The sequence below is a fragment of the Rattus norvegicus genome, chromosome 6 (assembly GCF_036323735.1).
Source record: "Rattus norvegicus strain BN/NHsdMcwi chromosome 6, GRCr8, whole genome shotgun sequence".
NCBI classification, from domain to species: domain Eukaryota; kingdom Metazoa; phylum Chordata; class Mammalia; order Rodentia; family Muridae; genus Rattus; species Rattus norvegicus.
The window spans coordinates 109320951-109341343 of NC_086024.1; the positions used below are offsets into that span (position 1 = coordinate 109320951).

At 45.6% G+C, this 20393-nt stretch overlaps 1 protein-coding gene and 1 long non-coding RNA gene across 4 annotated transcripts in view; one reads left to right on the forward strand and one right to left on the reverse strand.

Annotated features, from left to right (window-relative positions):
- The window catches only part of Heatr4 (HEAT repeat containing 4), a 32873-nt gene extending 15492 nt beyond the window's left edge, over window positions 1-17381 (reverse strand). Inside the window, exons 1-9 of one of the 3 annotated variants that reach the window (XM_006240361.5) lie at window positions 17260-17381; window positions 13884-14854; window positions 12092-12279; window positions 10802-10942; window positions 9163-9366; window positions 7798-7941; window positions 4368-4529; window positions 2700-2860; window positions 2059-2163 (exon numbers count right to left, since the gene is read on the reverse strand). In XM_006240361.5, coding sequence (XP_006240423.1) covers window positions 2059-2163; window positions 2700-2860; window positions 4368-4529; window positions 7798-7941; window positions 9163-9366; window positions 10802-10942; window positions 12092-12279; window positions 13884-14806 — 2028 coding nt within the window. In that variant the 5' untranslated portion in view covers window positions 14807-14854; window positions 17260-17381. Of the gene's footprint in view, window positions 1-2058; window positions 2164-2699; window positions 2861-4367; window positions 4530-7797; window positions 7942-9162; window positions 9367-10801; window positions 10943-12091; window positions 12280-13883; window positions 14855-17003 lie in introns of all 3 variants that reach the window. The other 2 variants (XM_063262680.1, XM_006240362.4) reach the window with 2 other exon arrangements.
- Window positions 17382-17401: 20 nt separating this feature from the next.
- Window positions 17402-18189, forward strand: LOC134479229 (uncharacterized). The gene is made up of 2 exons (XR_010052281.1): window positions 17402-17668; window positions 17852-18189. It is a non-coding gene; the product is annotated as an uncharacterized LOC134479229 (long non-coding RNA).
- The last annotated feature ends 2204 nt before the right edge of the window (window positions 18190-20393 follow it).

Consider the following 20393-nt stretch of genomic DNA (forward strand, 5'->3'; position numbering starts at 1 on the left):
GTAACCCCAGAACGATGCAAGAGTAAATAGGTCCTCCTTTTTCTGTCCAAGGGTAGGCTCAGTCCAGTTATGATCTAGCCCTTTCACAGTCCCCAATAGCAGAATCCTGGCTTTCATTGCTACACGAGTCCTCTCCAAAATGCAAATGCATCATCGTCAGAACAAACTATTAGGCTCTAGGGTAAACCAAACATTGAGGTGATCTGAAGGCTATGTAAGCTCTGTTGAAGGCAAGCGGTGTTTAGGGATTACATCAGCAACCAAAGACAGAGCGGATTTCCTTAGCTTCGCCCAGCTCAAAGCAGAAAGGGGTACACTCTTGAGAGAATAAAAGGGACATTTCTTTGCGAGGAATTCCTTTCATCCCAGGTATCAGGACTCACAGAGACGAAAGCAGATCCATAGGAATGTCCTCATGAAGCCATCTTTGATTCCCTGAGTTTTATTTTTCAGTTTGCACTGAATGGTGAGATTAAATAGTCTCCTAGATTCATTTAAGTGTTGTACATGTAAGTACGTGAGGTGCACAGCACGTGTGTATATGAGGAAGGGAAACGTGCATACATGTATAGAGGCTAATAGAGGGCATTCACTCTCTTCCTCCACCACTGTCTGCCTTAGTTTTCCTGCAGGAGCTCTTGCTAAAACTGAAGCTCACGATTTCTCGATGTGTGGGACTACACCTCGGTTGGATGCGGGTGCTGTGATACAAATCCTGGTCTTTATATTTGAACAGTGAGTGCTTTTCGTCATTGAGACATCTCTCTAGCTCCTCAATGATGCTTTGTAATGTGGCAAGAGTTTCAGGTTTCGCTTGCTGGAAATTCCTTCAATTGCAGCCGAGTCCCCCACCTTCAAGTTGTCCAATACACACTGGTTCCTGAAAGTTTCAAGAGAGCATCTTACATTCACTCTGCTCTCAAGGCATAAGAGCCCAGATAAGAAAGCTGTGAACCGTGGGTGGGATAGGGTACAGAATGTTCTTCCCACAAGGTGGCTTCTAGGAAGAATTGCATAAACTATGATCAGTGAATGCATGTGGAAGCCAGGACACGAAGGGATGCCCTAGCATGTCCACATTCTCTCAGTGGGAAAAGCTAAGGCCTTGGGAAGAGTATTGTCTCTTTTCCCATGGGCCAAGATGGTGAATAATACCAGGCATCCCCCCTCATTGCATTATATTTGCTAACTGTGAACGCTAATTCACGCTTTGCTTGCCTCAATAACAAAAACACAAAGTGCTTTGTTCGCCCTACCCTTGAGCTTGAACGCCTGGAGTCCCCTAGTGTTCCATGAAGGTCTTTGGTATGTCCTTCAACCCTAGGAAACAGCTCTGCTGGCCTCGGGACGGGGTGCCATCGAGTCATACGTATTGTTAGTCTTGTTGCTCAAGTTGCTATGCCACTGTTTTTTTTTTTTAAGATTTATTTATTTATTATATATGAATACACTGTAGCTGTCTTAGACACACCAGAAGAGGGCATTGGATCTCTTTACAGGTGGTTGTGAGCCACCATGTGGTTGCTGGGATTTGAACTCAGGACCTCTGGAAGAGCAGTCGGTGCTCTTAACCGCTGAGCCATCTCTCCAGCCCTATGCCACTGTTTTTAAGAAGGGTCCATGTTTTTGTATGTATGCGCTGAGTGTCCAGAGAACCAGGACAGGCACCTGTTTAGTTCAATTGTTGAGTCTTTTCAGTCTGCTTCTCAAAGTGATCAAGGACCAATTTTCAAATGTAGGGTGAGGGGGGAATGCATCATTGACTGATATTTTTATAGTCATTGACATACTTTTATATTGTCTACTGATACTGAGACAGGGTGAAATTACTATAAAGTTCCTAAGCTCTTTCTCTTGGCTTGTGCGTATATTAGAGAGTGGCAGTGTCACGGCTTGTGGATCGCCACCCCCGACAAGAAACGCTGCTTAAAGTCAGAGGAGTACCTATTACTTAAAGATAATCCATGTCATGAATAAGAGGAAGCAATGAGATATTAGACAGAAGCAAAAAGTAGGAAGACCCCAGGCCAGCCAAGCTTTCTGGAAGCCAAGACTTACTATGCAGACTTTTCCACTGATCTGAGAGAAAGCACGGCAGGCCACGATGCGGTCCCTCCATTGCCTGCTGTTCAGCTCCACAGCAAGCATCGTGTGGATCAGGGTCTGAGGAAAAGGAAGGCTTGCATGGATAGTCTCACTCACCTTAGAGGTAATAGAATCTAGAAGAAAGTATATGCTGACAGGGCATCCAGTAGTGTAAATGCCCCAGGTCATGAGTTACCATTCCTATTAAGGGACAGAGTGGGTTAATAAGAGCTAGGGCACTCCTCTTCCCAAGCAGTCTGACTTGGATTATAAACCAGAAAGGAAAATAAAGGTCCATTAATCTGAGCAGAAAATGAAGGCCTTCCCTTCCTGTTTTCAGTCCCTGGGATGGTCCGCATCTGGCCCAGTCTGTGTTTCTCCCCAGAGTAATGAACGCAGTTGTGCGGTCCTCTGTGATAAGCCTGAGACGAGCAGATCCGCGCGGCATGACTCAACCTTTATCCTATTGCTTCTAGCATCTCACACCTCCATGCCCAGTTTCACTTGGGCTCAGTGCACTTGGCTTAACACCCTCCTCAGCCACCCGCGTCCTCTCCTTGTGCACCGGTCTGCTCCCCAAGGTCTCATTCCTCCCCAGTGAAGTTGACACATACCGAATTAACCCTGAGATGGTTCAGGAGCTCACAAGCCTGTCTCTCGGTAGCCTCGTTATTCTTGTAGAAAAGCTGGTGGAGAATCCTCTTAATCACTGGATAGGTGGCGATGCCTGCCAGGGCCAAGCACTGCGCTGCAGCCCAGCTGTCCACACTGTTACCTGCCCCGTGGATCGAAAGTGACGACATGGGTTCAGAACGATGCTTTCTCCCAGAGAGCAGCCGCTTTGAATTGGTACCAACTACTGCTGTCTGCCTGTGTCTTACTTCCCATTATCCCTCTGAGTCTGAAAATCCACTCCCATAGTTCAACCACGTGGACTATTTTAAAGTTTAAAAACAAAAACCAGAAAAAAATTTTTTTGAGAAAGAATTTTATTTGGTCCAGGCTAGCCTTAAACCCACGTGTAGCAGAAGATGACCTTGAACCTTTCGGGGGAGGGCTATGGGTGACAGTACTGGGGACACCAAGCTAGAGATTCAGTCCTGACCTTGACTTCTTTTCTTGTTTTGTTTTTTAATTTTATTTTAATTTATTTTTTTAGTTTTAAGTTTTATCTGAGTAGCCCTGGCCATCCTGGAACTCACTTTGTAGACCAGGCTGGCCTTGAACTCACAGAGATCCACCTGCCTCTGCCTCTGCCTCCTGAGTGCTGGGACTAAAGATTTGTACCACCTCCTGGCTCCGACTTTGACCTTTGATACCTCTGCTTCTACCTTTCAAGTGCAGGCTAAAAGAATAAAAGCTCTTCTTGGGTAACACTTCTGATCTAGCTAAGCAGTGCGGCTGCTTCTCTCCATGCAGATCAGGAAGGCTATAGGGAGCCAGGAGGAAGTCCCTAAAACAGATGAACCAGGCACGGGATTGTTTAGATATAGAAGGCCAGACTAGTCAATGTTTTCTCATGCTACGTCAAGGAACAGCGCGTCAAGAGAGGTCAGTGGCCTCACACCTGACAGCTCTATTAAGTCCAGCATGATGATGCCTAGGGGGTCACTGTGCAGAAACCGGAAGCATGATGTACAGGTGATTTACAGGGAAAACCTTACAAAATGCACTTAGCTATTGTTATGTTCTCTTCAATAATAAAATGTTACATAGGAGGCCATTGTGTATTTGTTTTTCTTGGCACTAGGGATCCAATTAATGTCTTAAAGTATTGGGCAATCATACTACCATTGGGCTAGACATCTAGGCCTAAAATCATTGGCTAGTCATGCATTGACTGTATTATTAACAGGGTTGAGGGGGCTATTTCAACGCATGTGTGCAACGTTGCATTGAACAAACCCACTTGCCTTTATCCACTTTCTGCTCCCCACCATTAACCTCTAGTGATCACTCTTCACCTCCAGGTTGATCTTGTAACTATAGTTTCCACATAGAAACAGGGGATGGGGGCTGTCTTTTCGTCTGTACCTTGTTTTAGTTAAGATGCTGTCTTCCATTTCATCCATTTTAGGGCATGGTTTATAGACTGCATCTGTAAAAGCTCACACCTTGTAAAAGTGCCTAGGAAGAACTAGTGTCTCCGTGTGTCTAGCAGAACAGAGACTCAAAGGCAAAACAGCGGATATCCCAGCGTTCCAGTGAAAAGGGGACGACAGAGAGCTGACAGGGAGGTGGCCTCTGTCCCTCATCCCAGGTCACGAGTGGCAGTTACTCACCCTTCGTGAGGGCTGTCTCCATGATGTCCTGGGCAGTGGGATTATGTGACTGTATGGAATACTGGCATATTGCTGCTGCCATCCTCACATTCGGATTGCTGTCGGACAGAGCAGTCTCTAAAGCGGACAGAAGGACCTCTGGCAAGTCCACAATGATTGGTCCTGCAATCCAAAAGACGGTACCAGTCCTGTGCTTTTCTCTCAGCTTCCTTACCAAGGTCAACCTTACATCTATGGCTTACTAAATCACAGGTCAGATGCCTGCCTTCAGTGGGCAGGATTTTATACACCAGTTTTCAATCCCTTATCACCTAGTCTCTAGTACTGAAATCGAAACATATATCCAGCTAGTTTTAGTTTAGCTATTCATCTTAGTAATACCACCAGCCCACTTACTCCCTCGTGGCAATTAGACTTGTGCTTTGCCGTCTCACGTCGTCGAATTCAGCATTTCAACTCGGGTCGAGTTTGTGCCGGAGTAGATATTGAGGTAGAATCCAGTGGGGGTCTTTTAGCTTTAACTGTGAACACTGACACTTTCCATAAACGCTGCCCTGAGGAGAATGGGAGGAGCTTGTGCTTCAGAGCAGCACTGCTGGGTGGTCATTTTGTCTGGGGTTCTTTTTTTTTTCTTTTTTTTTTTTTTCCTTTTTCTTTTTTTCGGAGCTGGGGACCGAACCCAGGGCCTTGCGCTTCCTAGGCAAGCGCTCTACCACTGAGCTAAATCCCCAACCCCTTTTTTTTCTTTTTTAATTTGGGAAAATTGTTCTTCTTAACTTTTAATTTAGGTGTTTTGCCTGCATGCATATCTATCTGCATACAACATACACGTAGTGCTTACAGACTCCAGAAAGGACTTTGGATCCTCTGCCATGTAGGTGCTAGGAATCAAACCTAGATCCTCTGGAAGAACAGCCAGTGCCCTTAGCCACTAAGCCATCCCTCCAGGCCTGTCTGGGGTTCATGGAGCTGTGAAGAATCCCATAGCACTCACTCAGGGTGAGTTTATGCTCCATGAGTATGATAGCTCTTTGGCGACTCCATTGGTGCAATTTAGGGTCACGGAGGGCACACACGCAATAAGGCATCTGGGGAGGCCCAAAGAAGAGTACCGGTCAATTATAGTTCTTCCCAGCTGTGGTGTGATTTATCTTTATCATAAGAAACTTTGCCTATAAACATAGGAAAGTGTTTTAGCTCAGCCACGAGCACCTGCTTTGAAGGCATAAGGTACTGGATTAAGTCTCTATCACTGTCAGTGAAAAGAAAACAGAAGCTTAGAGAAGAGACAGCCACTTAACAGAAGCTTAAACTCTTAAGCTGAAGCAGAAAGGGTTGTCATCTCTTGGCCCACACGTGTCTTCCCAAGAAACAGCAGAGCTGTGAGTGGTTTTGTACTTTTGTTTTTGAGGCTCTCTATAGCCCAAGCCAACTCCTGACCTTTCCGCCTCTCCTTCCCAAGGGCTAGTATTATAGGCATATACATCCACACTCGGTCTGTCTGTCTTTTTCACTTAGACTGTAGGCCTGTATGCCGACTGCTAGTTGAAGACCCTTGATCTCCAAATCCAAACTCTGAAATATTCCAAATGCTCCAAGACACAGACATGACGCCCCACAGGTGGGATCTCCACACCTATGCTCATGTGAGAGGTTCAATAAAAATGTAGACCCAGTTTACATATTGTATGAAATTACCTTTTGAGATTCATTATATATATATATGTATATATATGTGTGAAATGAAAATAGCTTTCACATTTAGACTTAAATTTCATCTCCAAGATAATTCATGTATGTTCAAATACTCTAAATCCGGAAATAGTCCATTTTTGCTTGTCCCAAGCATTTCAGATAAGGGATGGTCGATTTCGGGAAGTGTGCATTTCTAGTGAGCAAAAAAGTCTATTGGGGGGGGGAATGGGGAGGGGATTCCCATAAAGAAGGGGAGGGGGAGGGATTAGGGGGATGTTGGCCCAGAAACAGGGAAGGGGAATAACAACCGAAATGTAAATAAGAAATACTCAAGTTAATAAAGATAAAAAAAAAGTCTATTGAGTAGTCTAAAAAATTAAGTTATTTTCTTTGGGTAAGTAATAAGATTGAAATATACAAGGGCAGGAACTGTGGAAGGGATTTCAATTCTGAGGACAAAGGTGCCACATGATGTCTCAGTCCATGACAGATCACGTATACCACAGCTGTGTCTCCTAAGAGACACTGAAGCTGTCTTCAAGTAAATATTTCTCATGGTGTGTGCACAGTGATGAAACTGTATAGTGACCAAATGCCACAGACTGTATGAAGCTTTGGGTATGGGATTATAATAATATCTATTACCCAAAGAAACAAGGAAAAAAATTAATGTCAAAATATGTGTAGAAGTTTATAGCAGGCTCCTCAGAGGAAGTGTCTCTGTTGTAGATAGGAAGGTTGATCAGGCAAGGCCAGACTTTTCCAGCAGAGGGAGCTGCAGACTCCAGAACCTGGAAGATGCAGATGAGTTGGCTTGTGCAGTTTGCACGTAGGTGTGTGCCCCAGGGCCATCAGACAGTGACACATGGGGGGACCCATGTCTACAGGTCAATAAACAGGAAGAAAGTGGTGGAATCTTTAAAGGCAGGACAAGTTGGAAGAGGTACAGCCAGTCCCAGCCCCTCACTGGAGGGATAGCAGAAGCGTAAGCAGGCACAGGTGAGGATAGAATGAGCTTGGGGTGTCTTAGCTCAGAGAAGGAGCAAGTTGGCACAGGTTTCAGGCTAATGGTTCTGAGAAGGCCCATGCAGAAGAGTGGATGGGGTTTAACATTTCATCATCAGGAGCCTGTATCATTGAATCATCTTTGGTAGGTTATAATTTTGGCTGTAATTGAGGGGAAGTTTTTTTTTTAACCTGTTAAACTGCTAATAATGAGAATAATGCCAACATTATTTTTCCTAAATGATTACAAACTCTGGAAAAATGGGAAAAAAATCTTAATTCATTTTTAAGATTAAAATCTATCAAATTCATTTATGTATTTCTTTCTTTTCCCTTTCGTTCTTTTTTTTGCTGAGACTTAAAACTGGGGCTTTGTGCATGCCAGGACAGCATTCTACAACTGAGTTACACCCTCAGTCCTTATTTTTTTTTCTTTGTGTGAGTATCTTGTTCAAACGTAGGTACACGTAGTACCTGGTACCAATAGAGGCCAGAGGAGGACATCAGGTTCCTTGGAACAGGACTACAGACAGTTTTAAGCTGCCATGTGGGTGCTGGGACAGAGCCTCTGTAAGAACAGCCCATGGCCAGGAGCTTCAGTCTCATCTCTGGAGATAGCTGTGCAGGCAGACTCTGGGCCATAGTTTCTACATTTGGAAAATGAGCTCAGGTTATCTCTAAGGCCTCCCTCCGTTCAGATGTCCCCAAGCAACTCAGTCCTGGCTCTCACCTGGGTCCTCCGGGTTGGCGGCAACCCGGGGCCTTTCTAAAACAGCAGTAGCACATGTGGTGATGGCCTGGATCCTAATGTCATCGTACATGCTTTGTATGCCCCGTAGTAGGTTCTCCACCGTCTCATGATGCCATTCAATAACTATGTCAGGGAAGAAAGATGAAAAGAACCATCTGGTTAGGGTTATATGTTGTGCAATAAGTGGGAAGACAAGAAGAGGTCCCTTTCCCCAGGACATTTGCAAGGACCCCTTTAGCTCAGAGTAAAGAGTTCACAGACGGGCTCCTTTGGCGCGTTATTTTTGTGATGAGTCTTACACTTGTCAGGTAGTTCCCCCCTTCTCATCTTATATGCTTTTGCTCTTTACCTAAGTAACTTTTCGTGGAAGATAAATGGGAATGAAATACAATGTTTGGCTGATTAGGGCGGCATGCAGTTACTGAGTGTCAGTTAGTTAGGCTGAAGCAGGAAGATCATAAACTCATGAGTTCAAGACCAGTCGAAGCTTCTAGTGAGAGATGAGGTTCTCAGTTGGTAGAGGCATTCAGCCTCCTACTTAATGTTCTTTGAAGGAAAATAGATCCATGGTAACCACATTTGCACAAGCGAGACTGTCCCACAGTCAACTGCGTATATGTCTTTTGACAGTTGCACATATAATGGTGGGGCTGTATCTTTCATATTCCCTGTCATGAATCAGGACATGTTATCCAGCATGTCTCAGACACAGGTAAGACAGGGTTTCTGCCTGTGAAGTTTTCTCAACATGATTGTGGTAGGAGACCCCAAGAGCCAAAGAGAAGAAAAACTGGAAACAGCCACGTGGCCTGCTCAGTGTTCATAATTAAGGTAACTCCCCCACATCTCACCCAGAGCCCTCCCCCCTCCTTCCCCTCCTTTTCCTCCTCAGCTCTTTTTAGTCTCACAGCCCAGGAATCTAAAGTACTCATTCATTTGGAAGGTAAATCAACCAATATGGGAGAGGGAAAAAAAAAAAAGGTCAAAAGGCTTTGTTCTTGGACTTCTGTGGCTCTGACTTTGAGGAAAATTCTGCAGAGACAGTGCTAGCACAGAGTGGACGGTTTCCTGAAAAAGAGCCTGGTGTCCTGTTTCTCAGATCAGAAAGCCTACCACATAGTAAGTTCTCATGCATTACTGAAGTTCCCTCACAGACCTCCCCATGTAAAAAAGAACCCAGCGTAGATGAAAATAATGTTCACCTAGCGCCCGCTAGTGGAAGGCTCTTATCCAGACCTTTAATGGGGCAACCAGTTTCTACATTTTACAAATTAGGGCTGGAGTTTTCCAGACTGAGAAACATATTCAGAAGTATCAACTACCTCAGGATATCCCTTTACTTACTGAGTGCCCAGGAAGTCTTCCACTCTTGCAGCATCTTCCTCAGGACTGTCAGCTCCCAAGTAACATTCTCCTTCAGGGGTGTGACCTGCTTCTTTTGTCTCCTAGTCTTGGCAGACGAGTCTTCCTCCCCTACTTGCAGCAGAAGGCCCTTGGCCTGGGTTGGCAGTGCAGTCCAACGCTGGACTCCTTTCTTGAATTTATAAGCTGTGAAATGAAGGATCAGGTTTCACCTCACTGCCTGACTATGGAACCTAAGGACTTGTACATGCTTGCAAGTGCTATACCCGGTGTGATGACTTGAATAAGAATGTCCCCTACGGGCTCATGTATTTGAAGACTTAGTCACCAGGGAGTGGTACTATTTGAAAGGATTAGAAGGATTAGGAGGTAGGACCTTATTAAGAGTAGGTATGGCCATATTGGAGAAATTCTGTCACCCACAGTGAGCTCTGAGGTTTTGAAAGCTCAAACCAGGCCAAGTTTCTCTGTCTTTCTATCCATCTGTCCATTCCTGCCCCTCCTACCCCATGCTCCCAGCCTACAGACTAGGACGTAGCTCTCAGCTACTATGCCATCACCATGCCCGCTGCTGTGCTCCCTACCATGATAGTAATGGACCAAACTGCTGAAACTGTAAGCAAGCCTCCGGTTCAATGCTTTCTTTGATAAGTGTTGCCATGGTCATGGTGTCTCTTCACGGCAACAGAATAGTGATTAAGACACCCAGTTCCATGCTCAGCCCTAGACAGCCCATCTGAACAGCACAAAAGAATCATTGGATTTAGAGACACTGTCTCTTAGAAGATTGGTACATTTTGTTTTAGAAGCTCATTTCTTAGTCACCACCTTTGTCTTACAAAATAAAGAATGATATACTTTTAAAAAAGAAAAGGCAGGGAAATGGCTCAGTGGGTAAAGCACTTGCTTTGCAAACGTGAGGACCAGAGTTTGAATCCCTAGCACCCAGATACCTAGGCAAGTATGGCAGCCTGCCTAAAATTCAAATGCTTAAAAAACTGAGACAAGAGATATCCAAAAAAGAAAAAAAAATTAAGTTTGCTAGAGTAACTGTTGTATCAATGCTATCTGGGTTCGATTGAGAGGCCTTGGCTCAATGAGTAAGATGGAAAGAGAGAAAGACTCCCTAGCATTAGCTGCAGGCCTCCACACACATGCCCACCCTTGTGTACTCACACATACAGCTACACACATCACCATTCCTAGAAACATGTCTAGAAAAAAGAAAGAAAAAAAAACAAAATAAAAAACAAAACAAAAAAACCAAAGACTCGGGGTTGGGGATTTAGCTCAGTGGTAGAGTGCTTGTCTGAGGTACAGAGAAGCCATTTGGCGGAACGAGCCCAGGAACATAGGTGAGTGCGGAGTCTGATGAGCTTCCTGTGGTAGCCCGAGTGCACACATCTGATTGGTGATTACCCTAAAGCCATGTATTTATACCTAAGTGATATCAGATTCCAACTGGAAAGCAAGTTCCACCATCTTACGATTAGCATTTTACAATGTTTTTATTGTTAGGAAGAGAGTGCCCCATTGCTGGTAGTGTCCATGGCTTTAAAGAAACAGCCTCAATTCCGTATCCCCACACCCCCATTGTTAGTTTTCTGATAATGTTCCTTACGCATTTCAGGAAAAGGCTGGAGGCTCCACTTCTCTGGGGTTTCAGGGAAGACCTTAGTCAGGTGCTTGTCATACCGATTGAGGTTTTCCAGGACAATTTGGTCTTTCCTCCCACCAATCTGGTGAACGATCTTCACTCCATCTATGAAGACAAATTCAATGAATGTGCGTAGCCCAAGCTGGCCTCAAAGTTATGCTCTTTCTGCTTCTCTGCCTCCCAAGTGCCAAGATTGGAGCCATGTGCCACCATGCCCCAGACTAGAATGGTCACAGCTGGTCACCTCATAAAGGCCTAGAAGGTGCAAAGACAATGTTTTCCCGTGGTAAAGCAGAAACTAATTTCTAAGTAGTTCTGGACACTGAAGGGGCACTTAATTAACTCTGCCAGTTGCGAATCCCCTAGAATAGTTTTGTTAAGCTCCTTCAGGAGACCTGGCCTATAGCAGTGTAGAAGCAAGATGGATGTGATGGTGAAGCAGCAGCAGCATGGAACCAGGCCATGGTGGTGCAGGCCTGTAATCCCAGCACTCAGAGGCAGAAGCAAGTAGATCTCTGTGAGTTCAAGGCCAGCCTGGTCTACAGAGTGACTTCCAGGACAGCTAGGGCCACACAGAGAAGTCCTGTCAAGAAAGAGAGGAGAGGAGAGGAGAGGAGAGGAAGAAAAAGAAGCCCACTTAGAACACACAATAGCTTGTGTTCTGCAAGGCTGGGCATTGAAAACTTAGCTAGGTGGAGGGACGAGAAGGGACAGGCAGTCGTGGTGACCTTCTGCGTGCTAAGCACAAGTTCCTCAGCTGCTTTCTTGTCTTTTGCACTGAATGTACAGTCTTGCTAACATTGCTTTACAAATAAGCATCATGTTTTGCCTTGGCGGGTGTGTGTGTGTGTGTGTGTGTGTGTGCGCGTGCGTTGTGTAATTTGCTGAATGTCACTAAGAAGGAATCAAGCCAGTGTTTAAACAGATGTGCCAGACTCCAAAACCCGTGGGTTTTCTGTTTTGTTTGTTTGTCATTTGTTTTTTAAAACACAGCAGGTCAGGTGGGTGGGAGGGGATATCTAAAGTGATAGGACAGAGAAACGGTCCTCCCAAAGTCACAAGCCCCTTGGTAAGATGGAGAGACAGAGAAGCAGGCAAAAACAATGTGTGCTCTCCACTAGATACCCCTGCCACAAATCCCGTGCTAACAGCCCTGGTTGATGCCCCCAGAGACTCGTCTCCACCCACAACCACTTTTTTCCCAAGATGCCTTATTTCTTCAGTCCACACTCCCACCCCAGGGCCCAGCATTACCAAAGTAAATCTCCTGCTCAAAGGCATTGTCTGTAGAGTAAGCATATTCTCCAGCTTTGGGGTTCACCTGCCGGAAGGGGTTCTTAGGGAGATACTGGATGTTGCTTCTCTCTTCTAGGATCCACTTGGCTGTCATGTTGTTGCCGAGGGTTTCAGCAGCGTATACTTGTGGGGAGTAGCCAGGTAACCTTAGTGGAGGCGAGAGGAGGGGGAAGGGAAGGGGTAGACGTTCCCCCTTAGGTCCAGGTTTCACCGTAGCACGCTTAAGCTCTGCTCCTACATGGGAGCATCAGAACCGCTGTGCCTGATGACCAGCATTCTCTATGGTGCCATTTGAATATGGAGCCTCTGGAAGAGACCCCTCCTGCCACCCTGCTCCCCTCCCATTTTCTTCTCCCTTTTTGACATGCATGGGGAAATTGAGAAAGGACCCTGTCATGTAGCTCAGGCTAGCTTAGAATTTAGTATGTAGACCAGGCTGGCCTCAAAGTTGTGCTCTTTCTGCGTCTCTGCCTCCCAAGTGTGGGGATTACAGGCCTGTGCCACCATGTCCCGGTCTGCCACTCGTTCTTCATGCTATTAAAATTTGCACGGATGTGGGGAGCGGATACCACCTTCTATGTGACCTCACTGAGTCTGTGTGGGAATGAATTGTCTATTCACCAGGTGGACACATCTGTCCTTTTGTATTCTATTCCCAACTTCCACACACTATCTGAACTAACAACATCAACCAAAAAAAAAAAAAAAATCAACTTGTATTTGCCCACTAAATACAAAACTACATTTTGACTTCTTTTTAGTTCCCTTTTGGAGGACAGGGAGATTGGGATAGCTCCCATCTTCACTCTGGCTGGGATGAAGAGGATTTAACCCAAGAAACATGGGGCCATCTTCTGCTTTTGGAGCGCTTGCTTCTCTACCCTGAGTCTGGTCCTGTCAGTGACCGGTGTCAAGTCACTGAGGTCAGTGAGTCTTATTCAAAGTGAGGCAGACCCAGCAGTGCCATGAACCCCCTGCCCTCTTCACCATCAACCTGGCTACATCTCCAGGAGCTCTACTGAGCTGGACCATCTGCACGAGAGCTCAGTTACTGGAAGCTAAGGACAGAATCCTTGAAGACTGTGACTCTGGGGGCTGGAGAGATGGCTCAGAGGTTAAGAGCACTGACTGCTCTTCCACAGGTCCTGAGTTCAATTCCCAGCAACCACAGGGTGGCTCACAACCATCTGTAATGAGATCCGATGCCCTCTTCTGGTGCGTCTGAAGACAGCTACAGTGTGCTAAATAAATCTTTAAAAATAAATAAAATATAAAACCTGGTCCCCTTAAAAAGAAAAAAAAAAAAAAAAGACCGTGACCCGTTCAGGGTGTGATTGTTGTCCCTTCAGAGATATCTGGCAGTGTCTGAGCCATCCTTGCTTGCCACAACTGAGAGGTGCTCCTGGTTTCTAGTTTCTAGCAGGTAAAGACAGAGAGCTGCTAACATCCTGGCAGCACCGGGCAGCAGCTTATGATAGAGTAGTGTCCAGCCCAGAATGTCAGTAGAGAGGCTTAGAAACCTAACATGAGATCTCAGAGAGTGAGTGGTGGTGAAGCGGAAGTTGACGGAAAGTGTATTCTGAAGTGCGGACTGGGATGTAGCCAGGGATGGTGGGCTTGCCTAGCAAATGCAAGGGGGTTGGTTTGACTGTAAGCACCAGGGAAGCCTCGAAGATACCAAATAAGGAGCCTATGGGAATCCTTGAAGGGGAGCCATAGACTTCGCCAGGCCTGTTTAAGGCCAGCCTACCTAAAGTAAACCGGAAGCAGCAGCTCTGGTTTCTTTATTTCCTTTGGTGGCGGCGGGGCACTTTCACCCATAAACTCTGCTGTCTCTTCTGCTTCCAGTTTTTTGAGGAGCTCCAAGTCACTGGACGAAGTGAGCTCATCCCGAATGTGGCTCCAGTCGTACTGCTGGCGCAGAAAGGGCTGCCATTTGTTGGGCGATTGTCCCGGTCTCACTGGTCGTTTGCTCTGGATCCATCGTGAGGTGCGCTTGTCCAGCTTCTCCAGCACGATGGCTTCCCAGCCTCGGGCTTCCTTCTCAGCAGGTGGAAGCCAGGTTTCCCTTTCTTCCAGACTCTCATCTAGAGAGGGTGTCAGGTCCAGCAGATATGGCTTTAATTTGTGATAGCGACTTTGTCCAGGAAATGCTTTCTGCTCCGGGCCTTCCGGCTTTGGTTTCACTTTTTTAGAACCATCAGACTTTTGTGTCTTTGCAAAGCCAGTGAAGTCTTCCGGAAAGAGGGTTGAGGTATATGTCTTTGTAAAGTGAGTGATGACTTCTGGCAAGAGGGTTGTAGTATACAGAATCCTAGTGCGCTCGGGTTTCTTAGTTTGGATCTTTCTGGTCTGCAGAGGTGGTACGATGTCTTCTGTGTTGTAGATGTGCTTAAAACTGTACTGGCTGAAAGGCATGCTGGGCAGTCCTCGCTGCCACCTCACATCTTGAGAGAAGGAAAGGTTGGCGGCTGCACTTTTCAAATAATGGTTTTTGAGTTGCTCGCAGTGCCGTGGGTTGAAGTGGAAGACAGGTGGCACTCTGGAGACGGAGGCACACTCCGCCTTGTCTTTGGTTTTTGAGTGAAGGAAGACCATGCCCCATCCCAGCCGAGGGGGCCGTGGCTCGAGGCAGCAGAAGGAGGAGCCCTTTTTCTTTTTGGGCTTGGTCATGTCTCCCTTCAAATCTTTCTGTCCACACTTCTGGTTCACAAGCAGAGCCTGCAGGCACCAGAGAGAGGAAGAGTGAATAGTCTAGGCTAGGAGGAATTAATTGGAAGCCCACAGTGAAGTAAGGAAATCCTGGGAGTTTAGGGAGCGATGAAGAAATAATGCAAACTTCTAAATATTTCTTGTAACAGACCCTTGCTTCAAGTTTTCACTTTTGTCTCTAAGGCTCAGACCTTCATAGCCTCTTACATGAGAGATTGTGGCTTTCCCCCACATTTCCAAGTTTAAAGAATTCATTTCTCTGTTTAAACTGCTTATAAGAAACTAGGTGTGGCAGGGCTAGGAGGTACAAGAAGAGTAGCAGGGTGAGTGCTGGAGTTCCAGGCTAGACCCTACTCTTCAGAGGAGCAAGGGGTCGGGGATGACTATATTGTGCTTTGGATCGACAACCCCACTTCTGGTGTCCTCTGGCCACCCCCTTTCCATCCCACAGTACAGCCTCCTCTCATGCTCTCTGCATGAGTGACTTTTCATCCACATTTGATATAACTTGACCTACTTCTTTAGGGCCAACTCAATACCTACCTGTCCCCAAACTCTTTCTTGACTTGTTAAGTGGTGTTTAATCTTTATGTGCCCTGGCCTGTCATTTAGCAGCGGGTCCCCGTCATTCCCAGGGGAAACACTTCTCTTTCCTTCTGACCAACTGCTGCCCATTGGGAACTGCCCCAGTGTCAGTCAGACTTCTCACACTGTCTTCTAGGAATGAGACTTGACCTTGTGCTATTTCTTTCGTCAGGGTCATTTTCTCTACAGTGTTTGCTGACAGGCCAGCATCAGTAACGACCTTCAAATTAAGTCACACAGGATTATTTTTATATCTCTCTGGGATTTTATGTTCATGAAGACATTAGTCTGTTTCATTTCTTCACAGCCACGAGGTGAGCATGGCCACAAGGGCATTTGATATCTAAATAACCAGATTAGAAAAATTAGGGCAAAGGTAAAGTTTGGTCACAAGGAGGTATTTTTCCTGAAATGGTGCCCACTCTACGGGGATGATATCAGTGTTCTTCTTACGAAATATTTCACATTCTTACACATTAGTGTGGGTCTTGCTCCTGTGCCAGGAAGTATTTGACCCTGACATTTTATTTTATTTTTTATTATATTTTTATATAGTTTATTTTATTGGAGGGGATACATATGCCAAGGTACACTTGTGCAGGCTGGGCTGGGCCATGTGGGACACAAGGTGGTCAACCTTGGAGGAAAGCACCTCTACCTACTGAGCCACCTCACAGAGCCCCTAAGCACCTTCAAAACAGGATGAGGAAGGTTCCCCTCCCATAGAGTTATGGAGGGTGTCCCCAGGCATGCCTTTATCCTGTGCCATAAAGAATTTTGTATGGGGTTGGGGATTTGGCTCAGTGGTAGAGCGCTTGCCTAGGAAGCGCAAGGTCCCGGGTTCGGTCCCCAGCCCCGAAAAAAAGAAAAAAGAAGAAGAAAAAGAAAAAAAAAATTTGTAATAATGTAACCATAAAGAATACCATGTTGTCTTCAGTTTTAATACATTCTCAAAGAATAGCTAACATCTGGTATGATGACTGACTGGGAAGGAGGGGGCTCCACGATATAGGTTCATGTTAAATGTTCCAGCCTTCATGTTCTCCCCCACCCTCCTTCTGTGTGTGTGTGTGTGTGTGTGTGTGTGTGTGTGTGTATGCTTGAATGTTTGTCTGTCTGTCTCCACCCCTTCCCCATCTTCCCTTTACTGGACAGAGAACTGATAAGAAGCCATGTTGTGTTGGGGCCTCACAGCCCTTCCCCCTCACACCAGTCCTGCCGAGTGCTGTGCTTCTCCTGTCTGCTCTCCACATCCCGGCCATATCATCCCCACCCCTCTGCCCCACGTCACTCTGAATAAAGCTGACTCTGAAGGGCAACTGGTCTCAGCTTCTGTATAAGTTACTTTTCTATTGCTGTGATAAGACATCATGACTACAGAAAACTTATACAAGGAAACTTTGTATTGGGCTTATGGTTTCAGAGGATTAATGGTCAGTCATGGTAGGCACGATGGTTGGAGCAGCAACTGAAAGCTCACATCTCAAACCTTAACAGGAAGTAAAACATGGCGCTTAGAGAAACCCACATTCCCTGGTTATGGTCACTAATATTTGACTCCAGAATAAACTACCTCTTTTACTCCTTGGCAGTGAGAACCATCTCTTTCCTTTATAATACCATTAAACAGCCTGATATAATTCCTCCACCTTACGAAATCCATACCCCAGCCACAGCCAGAAGAGACCCAACTAAGGTCACAGCTGTGTGGATGCTGAGCCTTTTACATAACACCGGTCTTCTGGGTTACCTCAGCCCGCCCTCTCTCCTGCAGCTGATGCTGACGGAGGCTTTCTCATCCCTCCCAAGCTGCAGTGGTTTGACATTACCTCCCAAGTGCTGTACTGTCCCACAGTCCAGTCTTAAAGAGAAGCAAGGTTCCGTATCATAAACATTTCCTTGGTTGCCTAGCTTCCAAAGCTGCTTGGTGGTCCCCAAGCAACCGAGTCTTCAGAATTCTGAGTCCACTCACAGAAGCTGTGGGTTCTGGTGGGGTATCTTCTATTGCTTGTTAAATCTCCTTTGTAAACTGCTAAGCTTTGAGAAATTGTTTCGTATTTGTTGACTGGCAGCTCACTGGATTTCCTAGCCATTCGTTACAACAAGCCCTTCTAGGTCTATATAAGTTCATAGGCTCCGTTCCCCAACCCACTCCAGGAGCCCTTACACCCTGCCAAGAAGAGCCAACCTCAGAACATCTGGATTAGCAACTCTGGCATTTTCCAGATTACCAAGCAGGTAGAACGCGTGCTGAGATAAGGTTGTCTCTCAGGTCTGGTCCATTCCCCTCTCTGCTACCACCCCACCCCCACCCCCACCCCCAGTCCAATTGCCCCATGTCCTGGCTGCATGATGAGGTAACGACACCGTGTTTTGTTTTGTTTCTGTTTACAACTGCTTTCTTCAAATCTTGTACGTCAGATAGCTCAATTTCAAGCCTATGGAAATGCTGGTCTTCAGGCAGCATCTGCTTGGAAAATTTGTCCAAACAGCAGGGAGACCTCTGGGCCTAGCACTAACTCACTTGCGGCGTGACGTTCACGTGCCACCATCCTGTCTTCTTCAGTTGGACTTAAGCTTTTAAACTTAGGAGCATTCCTTTACTACTTGTTTTGTTAAAAACAGCCTGATATAATTTTAAGTTAAGTTATTTAATGAGGCATGCTATAACATGACATTGCCGATGTTGTACACAGTTCTAAAAAGTCAATCCTTTCGAGTTTGTAAACTTTCAGAATAAATTAAATTTTTTCTCCTTTTTTCTTTTTCTCTTTTTTTTAAAAAATAAGTATTTATTTACTTTATTTATATGAGTACACTGTTGCTGTCTTCAGACACACTGGAAGAGGGTATCAGATCTCCTTACAGATGGTTGTGAGCCACCATGTGGTTGCTGGGAATTGAACTTAGGACCTCTGGAAGAGCAGTCAGTGCTCCTAACCACTGGGCAATCTCTCCAGCTTCCTATTCTCTATTTATTTGTTTGTTTGGTTGTTTATTTTATTATTATTTTTTAAAAGATGTGGTCTGTCTAAGTAGTCCTGGCTGTCCTGGCCCTCACTGTGGAGCCCAGGCTGACCTTGACCTTGCACTAATTCTCTTGCCTCTGCTGGGATTGCAGATATGAGCCACTGTGCCTGGCTTTCTATTGTAGCTGTAATATTCTAATCATACAGACTAGCTTGCTACAGTAAACATGGGTTGTGACTTTACCAGCACTGCTGCACCACACTCACGGGCACTGCCTTTGACAGGAAGAGCCTTAGGCCAGAGTGATAATCTGGAAACTATGACAAACTGAAGCGAGCAGAGCTCAGCTTCTGAGTGAATACAGGGACAGACAGAGAGCCCCACTGATGGAGGTGCTGAAGTGAAAGGATTCTCGTGCATCAGGCTTCGGATTTCAGGTTTGAGCAGACGGTTCTTGTGCTCTGCTCACGGGCCTCAGGCTCTGTCACTGTGAGCTTATGCTGAGACAATATCACAGTGGCAAGAGTGTCCGGCAGAGGAGGCTACGTGCCCAACAGATCAACGTAAGGACAGGTCTATTTTGGGTCCAAGCCTGTGCTTGTCTGTTTGCCGTCTCTGGGCTGTGGTGAGGCAGTAGGAGGCTACAAAGGAGCAACCTTCAATATGAGCACCAGCCAGCACTCTCACCCTCGGATTCTCACAAAAGAGTGAGAAGGGATTTCCTCTCTGGAGAGAGAGAGAGAGAGAGAGAGAGAGAGAGAGAGAGAGAGAGAGAGATATGAAAAGGTGGGACAGCACTGACTCAAGCCTTCAGTCCCAGCACTTAGGAGGCAGAGTTCTGTGAGTTTGAGGCCAGCCTGGTCACAAAGTGAATTCGAGAACACCCAGAGCTACACAGAGAAACCCCTTCTTGAAAAAAAAAAGAAAAACAAACAAAAAACAAAGCAAAATAAACAAATAAAAACCCAAACAAACAAACAGCAAGTTTTTGAAAGTTCTCAAGAAATGAACTGAAAGACTGTGTGAGCCAACAGCCTCTACTCTCAGTTACAGATGGAAAAAAGAAGGAAGGAAGGAAAGAAAGAAGGAAGGAAGGAAGGAAGGAAGAAAGGAAGGAAGGAAGGAAGGAAGGAAGATGGCAAAGATTTGGTTGGAGGTCACCCTGGGCTACTGCGACATACATAGCCAGACCCTTTACATTTTAAAACATGGTACAAGTCATTGACTCATGCTTGAAATCTTGGCTACCCAGGATGCTGAGAGAGAAAAATGGTGACCTAGTGAGACCCTGTCTCAAATAAAGTCACAAAAAATGCCAGAGATGGAGCTTAGTGGTGAAGCCCTGATTGAGTCCCCAGTACAGGAGGAAACCAGGAAAATCAGTCCACCAAAGCAAACAAAAACCCAAACACAACACTCTGATTAACTTTTTTGTAATAAACATCACACACTTTCATGGCTATTTATTCCTATGAGCCTCTGTGGGTACACACCTTTAATCCCAGCACTCAGGAGAGGTGGATCTCTGTGAGTTCTAGGCCAGCCTGATCTACATAAGGAGTTTCAAGACAGTCGGGGGTGGGGGGGGAGTTTTTAAAAATAAAATGAAAGAGAATTATATTTCTAAAGATAGAATTCTTAATGAAAGTATTATTAGTATTTGCAGAATGCTAGGTGTGGAGGGGAGGAATCTGAGTGTATTTTCTAAATTCTCTTCTCCATATAGGACATGATTGCATGAGAGTCACTCAAAGACCTTCAAGGCACTAATAGGCAGGGATACCAGCATTTCCAGTTGTCTGGCTGTGAGTGCCTTAGCAAATCCAGCTCTCTGGTTCTTTATTTTTCCCCAGTAGGGTTCTTAGTGAGATTACGGATTAGCCGTTATTATTATTTACTTTGTTTGGTTCCTGGGGCTGTATGCACAAAATATGGTTGAAGAATTCATAGTAGTAACACAAAAATTGCTATTTCCCAGTTCTGTGACCAGTGC